The 8288-nt window shown below is 35.5% G+C and overlaps 1 protein-coding gene across 1 annotated transcript; it reads left to right on the top strand.

The window, feature by feature from the left end:
- Window positions 1-2566: 2566 nt before the first annotated feature.
- Window positions 2567-4828, top strand: LOC118034206 (xanthotoxin 5-hydroxylase CYP82C4-like). The gene is made up of 2 exons (XM_035039435.2): window positions 2567-3598; window positions 3917-4828. The coding sequence occupies exons 1-2, from the start codon at window positions 2645-2647 to the stop codon at window positions 4541-4543; spliced, it is 1581 nt and encodes a 526-aa protein (XP_034895326.1). The 5' UTR covers window positions 2567-2644; the 3' UTR covers window positions 4544-4828.
- The last annotated feature ends 3460 nt before the right edge of the window (window positions 4829-8288 follow it).

Consider the following 8288-nt stretch of genomic DNA (forward strand, 5'->3'; position numbering starts at 1 on the left):
GTAAGGATTAGTGTTGTCATTTGCCGCTTCATGCACGTTGCTACCACTAGAAGTTGACCCAACCACCGTTTCTCTCATTCTCCTATTACTAACAAATACCTCTCTATGTGCATACCAGCACTGGTAATCCTCCACAAACCCTTTGTGTAGAAGATGCATCATTACAACATTTGGATGCAGATACTTTTTATTTTGACACTTCCTGCATGGACATCTAATACCACCTCCAGTAAAATTTTGGGAATAGATGTTGCGAAATTAATAAAACCCTGAACCCCGTTACAATAATCCATCCTCCGCAATCCTTGGGGTGAATCTAGATACATCCATGAACGATCATCCATGACTTCTATCAAACCTCTATAAAATTATGATGACATCATGTATATATTAATTAACTAAGTTAGGTTAATAAACTTGTAAATATATTACTTTACCTCGAAATTATCCAACAAACCAATCACAACTTATTAAATATTCATTATCATTTATCAACGTCCATACTATATATATATATATATATATATATATTAACATAAATTACCACTCTACAATACCATCGATAAAACTTAAAAAGGACCCATTAAGCAAGCTATTAATTATTTCAAAACTACAAGTTTGTTTGAGAAATAATAATAAAACATGTACATCTACTAATAAAAATACATATACTAAAAAAAACAATAAAATTGACATTTAAATGTTAAAATTTAAAAAGATAGAATTACTTACAAAAATTGATAAAATCCGTCGGTAAATCAGAACACGGATGCTGTGACCACAAAACTTCAAGAAATACAACTGCTGAGATGAGAAAGATTTTTGTTTGGGGGCGGGGGGGCTGGTTATTTGCAGATGGGGAGACTTAGGATTAGGAAGAAGAAGGAGAAATGGGGGAGGAGAGTGTCGGCAGGGAGCCATATATTCACTTTTTCCGACGGACTCACCAACGGAATAACACCGTCGGTGAATCCGTCGCTAATTGTCACGGGGAATCGACACATCACCGCACTTTCAAATCCCTCGGTGATTCCGTCGGTATTTTTTGATGGTGTACCGGTCACATCACACGTACGGATCTGGCTTTCAAATCCGTCGGTATTTTTGACGGTGAACCGGTCGCGTCACCCGTACGGGTCCCAGGGTTTGAATTTGTTGGTGATTCTGTCGGAAAAATCACCCACCACAGGTACCCTGCCCTTTTTTCATTAATTCGGAATATTTTCGTCCGTAATTCGGTCGGTAATTACCGACGAAATATAACCATCGGTAATTACCGACCGAATTACGGACGGAAATATTCTGTCGGTAATTTCGACCGAAAAATACTGACGAAATATTTTCGTCGGGGATTCCGTTGGTATTTAGCGAATTTCTGGTAGTGTTTCCTGACTTTTTGTCTTTGGAACATCTTGCCAAAATGGTGTATCATGCCCCCCCAGTGTTGTGTTAGAGCTCTCCATTTGTTTTTTCTTTCTTCACTTGGTCGAGCATCATTATATCAGTTATTTTTATAAGAAGCTCAATTCTTTTGGACCATTTGGTTTTTTTTTCATGCCCCCAGTTTTGTTTGGGCGCTTTTGATCATTGAAAATTTTCTTTTATGCCCCTCAGTGTTGCTTAGCACTTTCAATCAGCAAGGTTTTTTGTATATCTTTCGCACTTGTCCCCCAGTATAGGGTGTGATTCTAGCCAAGGTTATTACAAAAAATATTATTAGGCTCAAAAGGGGTTTGCAAAGGATATATTTCAGCCTCGTGAAAGGATTATCAAAGATGACATTTCTTCATCTTAAATGCATGCATTTAGGAGCGGTAAACCTTGCTTTCATGCAAGTATGCAAAATGATTATTCATTCAAATAAAATTCAGCTTTGGAGTCTACTCATGGTAACTCTCCGCATTGTGATTTTCACTAACTTAGTAGCTCACATGCATGAGCTTTGAATATAGAAAAGAAATTTATTTCCTAGATTTTATTGCATTGCAGTATCTGCAGCAACCTGATGTAAAGAAGAACATAGTGGCATGTTAAACCTGATGTAAAGAACATAGTGGCATGTTAAAGTGGGCATGATCCCTGCATATCAGTCATGTTTGCCGACCAGCTCTCCTTCCCCAGGTAGTACCTATGTTGTGAAGAAACTGAACCCACTGACCAAGAACAATGAACCTTTTGTATAGCATCATCGTACAAGATTCTTTAATAAAATATACTAAACAAAGTCATTTGTAGATCAATAATTATAATGTCTAGAATAGAGTAAACTATTTCACCTAATAGTTGTTTTTTTTTTTTTTGTTGATGTAAGATTGAGTTGAGTGACTTGATCATGATATCGTATGCATTTGAACTTCTCTTCTCACCTTGCAAGAAGTCATCTGTCAACATGTTGGTTGGAGAAACTGAAAAAATTTAAATCCTTACTAAGAGTGAAACGGGGATCGATAATTTATTATGAAAGCATAAATCAGAATTTTCTGTTCTCATAGACACCCTCGCTCACAGGGGCAAGCCAAGGCCCTTGCCACAAACTGTTAGGAAGTGGCCTGCTTCTTGCTGAATTTAGTTGAATTGTTGTCTGGAGGTGGCTTATAAATTGACTGGGATGTCAGTTTCACAATTGTGCATCTCTCTATAGAACATGGATCCTTCTCCTCAATTAATTGCGATTGCTTTGTTTTTTTCATGTATACTTCTCTACAATGCACTGATTAAAAAAAACAGTATTAAAGGTAACCAAATTAAAGAGGCTCCTGAACCAGCCGGAGCATGGCCAGTTATTGGCCATCTACATCTGTTAGGTGGGGGTGATCAGCTTCTTTACCGAACTCTTGGTGCAATGGCTGATAATCATGGTTCAGCATTCACTATCCGTCTCGGAAGTCGCCGGGCTTTTGTGGTGAGTAGTTGGGAGGTAGTAAAGGAATGCTTCACAATTAACGACAAGGCGCTAGCTTCACGTCCGACTACAGTTGCAGCAAAGCATATGGGCTACAACTATGCTGTTTTTGGATTTGCTCCATACAGCTCTTTCTGGCGTGAGATGAGAAAGATCGCAACCCTTGAACTTCTTTCTAACCGACGGCTTGAGATGCTTAAGCATGTTCGAGCTTCTGAAGTTGACATAGGGATAAGGGAGCTATACAATTCGTGGGCTAACAATAGCTCCAGTCCTGTGGCTGTTGAACTTAAACAATGGCTAGAAGACTTGACACTTAATGTGGTCGTCAGAATGGTGGCTGGAAAGCGTTATTTTGGTTCTGCTGCCGCCTCTGATGATGGAGAGGCAAGACGGTGCCAGAAGGCGATCAATCAATTCTTTCGTCTGATTGGTATTTTTGTGGTTTCAGATGCACTTCCATTTCTTGGGTGGTTAGATTTGCAGGGACATGAAAGGGCAATGAAGAATACAGCCAAAGAGTTGGATGCTATTCTCGAAGGCTGGCTGGATGAACATCGCCAAAGGAGAGTTTCTGCTGGAATCAAGGATGAGGGTGAGCAGGACTTCATCGATGTGATGTTGTCACTTAAAGAGGGAGGCCAACTGTCGAATTTTCAGTATGATGCAAATACCATCATCAAGTCTACCTGCCTAGTAAGTTGATATGCAAAATAACCATGGAATACAATTTACAGAGCCAGTTCAAGCAATTTTTTATTTTTGTTGATGAGAATAAAAAAACTAATTGCGAATTGGAGTTTGCCAATAGTGAGATTTCAGGTTTTCCCAGCCGTTCTCATCTTAGATTACATTTAATTGGGATGGTTCACATTTTGGGCCTACACTTAAATAAAGTGGTTGTTGGAATATATTAATTTCATAATTCATGCCCACGAAGTATTGTAAAATGTTCGTAGGACTCCTCCAGGTGAAGATAATGACTGAATTTTTTGAGTTCATCATTTTTTGCAGGCTCTTATCCTTGGTGGTAGTGACACCACAGCAGGCACACTAACCTGGGCCATCTCATTACTTCTGAACAATCGCCACATGTTGAAGAAGGCACAAGAAGAGCTAGACCTCCATGTTGGCAAGGAGCGGCAAGTTGAAGATTCAGATGTCAAGAATCTTGTTTATCTACAAGCAATCATCAAAGAAACCCTCCGACTATATCCAGCTGGTCCCTTGTTAGGACCCCGAGAAGCAATGGAGGATTGCAAAGTTGCTGGTTACCATGTCCCTGCTGGCACCCGCTTGATAGTAAATGTATGGAAGATTCAAAGGGATCCGAGAGTTTGGACAAATCCATCTGCATTCCTGCCAGAGAGGTTTCTCACTAGCCATGGAGATGTTGATGTTAGAGGCCAGCAGTTTGAACTCATTCCTTTTGGTTCTGGTAGGAGGTCCTGTCCAGGTGTGTCGTTTGCACTCCAAGTCCTTCACCTGACACTTGCCCGTCTTCTTCACTCTTTTGAATTGGCTACCCCAATGGACCAGCCTGTTGACTTGACTGAAAGTTCAGGTTTAACCATTCCAAAAGCTACCCCATTAGAGGCTGTTCTTACCCCACGCTTACCTCCCAAGCTCTATGGCTATTGAACCGAGCACTGAAGGAAGGTTGGATGCCATTTAAATTTTAAGGAAACAAAGGAGTTTTTGGACCAGGTAGTTAATAATTGTTTCTACTTTGTTATTGTCTGTTGTCTCGTGTGGAAACTTATCTTGATCGATCAGTATGTAACGTCCATTTATATTTCAAGCACTGCTGTAGTCTCTGCTGTCCGAATTTGTGTCTTTTTTAGGTTGGTTAGTTAGTGTTTGGTTGGTGAATAATATTGATTAGAGTGGACTAGAGAGCGTTGAACAACGTCTTATTTTGTATTTGATTGATGATTTAGCTTGCCCACCATTCCAAGTTTAAAAAAAAATAAAAAAAAAATTGATCAACTTAACCCGGTAAAAAACTCGGGTCAACTTGCAACCTAAGATAAAAAGGGTAAAAAATCCATTAATTTTTTTTTTACATATATTATTTGTCAAAATGAGGTTGATTTGATTTTTTCCTCAATTTAGATCAACCCGGGTTGACCCTCACAAGCCATAACTCAAGCTTACCCCAAGTGAACATCGACTAAGATTTTAAAACTATAATAATAATAATTTTTTTTTTTTTGCTTCGGATAAACCCGGGTTAACCATCCCGATCCATGGTTTGAGCTTTTCCCAAGTCAACCCTTTAGTTGGGTTTTTTAAACTATTATAATAACAATTTTTGTTTTTATATTGACATGAGTCAATAGTCAACTTGGGTCTGGCTCCTAGTTGACACTCGAGTCGGTTTTTAAACTATGATGATAATAAATTTTATCTTTATTTTGACATGAATTAATAGTCACCTCAGGTCTAACCTTAGTTCAATTTCTGAGTTAGGTTTTAAAACTATATGATAACATGGTCAATCCGATTTGTAATCCGGGTTGACCCCTAATTGAGTTTTAAAACTATAATTATAATAATTTGTGTATTATATAAAGATACACCAAAGAATTTCACAAAAAAACATTATTTTGTCTAGTCCATTATATATTATCAAACATACCAAACACAACCTTATTATGACATATTTTGTATGTATTTTCATGAATTTCCTTGCAAGACATTTGGATCATGCAAGACACAAAGCTCCTTTGTTTCAGCCTTTCACCGAGTTTAGAAATCACAAATCACCCACAAACTTTTTTATAAATAGATTATAGAATAAAATAAACTATCATATTCCAATAAAAATTCTAAATAATCATTTAATAAGAATAGGATTATAATTAATTAATTAAAAAGAATTTAAATACAAATCTTTTTAATCTAGAAACGTCCTTTTCTTGTTTTAATTAAGGGTTCTCATTCACTAATTAAATAATAATTCTAAACACAAATCTTTTTAATCCAGAAACCTTTTCTTATCTCAAAATGAGTGTTTAGCAATGAGGGACTACATTTGAGTCTTTATAAGTAAAATTAATGTATTTAACCCTACAAGTTATTATTCATTGATATTCAACACACAAGATTCTAAATACATGTCCTTAATTTATAAAGAGATTATAGGAAGAAGATAATCTTAAATTATTTTATTGCAATAAAGATTCTAAATAATAGTTCAATAAAAATTCTAATTAACTAGTTAAACAAGGATTTTAAACACAAATTGATATAGAAAACCTTTTATCATCTCAACAGTTTGGATACACTTGCAAGACATTTGGATCTTGCAAACTTAACTGAGCAAGGGGAAGGTTTTTTCTCTATGATTTGGTGATTGAATATAGTAGGAGTATGGTCACTCTGCCTGTCACTAAGAATTTCTGCTACTTTGTTATTGGAATTTGAATTGGCTGACTGTGTGTTTGTTAAAAAATTGATTTTTTTTGTTTAAAGTTAATATTTTAAAATTGTTTTGATGTGTTGACATGAAAGATAAATTTTAAAAGATAAAAAAATATTAATACAATATATTTTTAAATAAAAAATACTTTGAAAAATAACCCCTATAACAATACTAAACACTAATCAAATCATAGAAATATCAAGTTAGTTGGTGGGATTACCATATCAATTATTTTTATTAAAATATCATTTATACCTTTTGTTTTTTTTATAGTTGATACATCATAATGTATAAATGACACGACCAAAAGCTTGATGTCTTTCCCAAGTGCAGGGAGTGTCGAAGTAATAAATAACCCGGCAAGACCGGGGATCGAACCACAGAGAGGTTAATTGTATAAATTATAAATAACAAGACAACAAAACAACAACAAACAATAACAATAACAACAATAACACTCAGTACGTGGCGTTGTTACACCTGAGAATGATCCAAAAGATCGGGTCACAGGTTTCCAGCCTATATACTAAGTTTTATGAAAAGATCAAGAGGATATATTACAGAATGTAAATAATAATAATAATAATAATAACAATAATAACAATAATAAAAGCAGAAGATGAAGAAATTAATGAGAACTTTGAGATGAAAGATTAACGTAAGGATTAAACAATGATAAAAACAAAGGTCAAGGTTAGAGGATCCACTAATGGTACTTCAAACAAGTATAATATAAACTCTTATTACTCAATTGGAAACCACACATAAAGGAGGTTCCAATCAGATTATAAATTGTTAACATGATTACATTAGTTATCTTATTCGAATAAAGCTAATACTTGTAAATGTTGGCAGGCATTCATGATTATAACTTATGTTAACAACAAATCAAGTTCCTTTCACAGCTCAGGTGTCGGTTATACCATACAATATGAGCTATGAAAGTGCCAAGTATTTGTTGTACCAAGTGTTATACAACATAAATCTAGATTAACCATTTAACAAGCAAAGTATTAAAAGTGAACAAGATAACAAATATAAAACATGTTAGTATCCAACGTTAAGGTCCATGTTAAGTTTATATTATACTTATTCTTACACCATTAGTGTACCCTTTTCACCTTGACATAATTAACTTAGCTGAACATAATGAAAGAAAGAAACATAAATGAACAAGATAAGAACATAAATGAGAAAGACGTTAACTAAGTAAAGGAAAGGAAATAAAGTGCATAAACTTGATATTAATGAAAGCAAAACATAAGCAATACAAAGAGAGAAAGCAAGAGCATGATCTTGATCTGGAAACCAAGATGCCTCAATACATGGTAAGTGCCTCCTTTTATAGGCCAAAATTTGGAACTATTGATTTGTTGACTAATTGATGAGTGGGTGGCCATATCTTGACTTGATAACAATCCTTATCTTCTTGTCTGAACAAGACGTCATTGCTAACATCATAATTTGCCCAGAATCCTCAGGAATGTTCTAGGAAATTGTATCAGCTTTCCAACAAAAAAAAAGATGAGGTCATTTGGACTTCTAGAACTCAAGATATGGGCTGAACACTAAATAGTGTCTGGGCTGCAGGACAGCTTCGGACTTCTTCGTTGTTCCTATATTTTGGACTTGAAAACGGCCTTCTTAGATCTTGGTGTCCAAATGAAAGTTGTAGGCCTATGTTTTACCTTTCCATCCATATAAAATGGACCTAAATCCGAGATCTAGAGCTCCAGATATGATCCAATTACCGAGCACTGTTTCGGTTTGGACTGCACCGACATCTCTTTTCTAAGTTTGGCCATCTCTTTGTCCTTTAACTTTCAATGCTTAAACTCATCAATCAATCCTTTTATTTATGTGATAGTCCTGCATTTAAAATGAGCATTTACCATAAATTAAGGTATCTTATAATATCAAACTTGTTATTATAAAAACATACTTTAGTTAAGGAGTTAT

Source organism: Populus alba, chromosome 14 (assembly GCF_005239225.2).
Source record: "Populus alba chromosome 14, ASM523922v2, whole genome shotgun sequence".
Classification (NCBI taxonomy): domain Eukaryota; kingdom Viridiplantae; phylum Streptophyta; class Magnoliopsida; order Malpighiales; family Salicaceae; genus Populus; species Populus alba.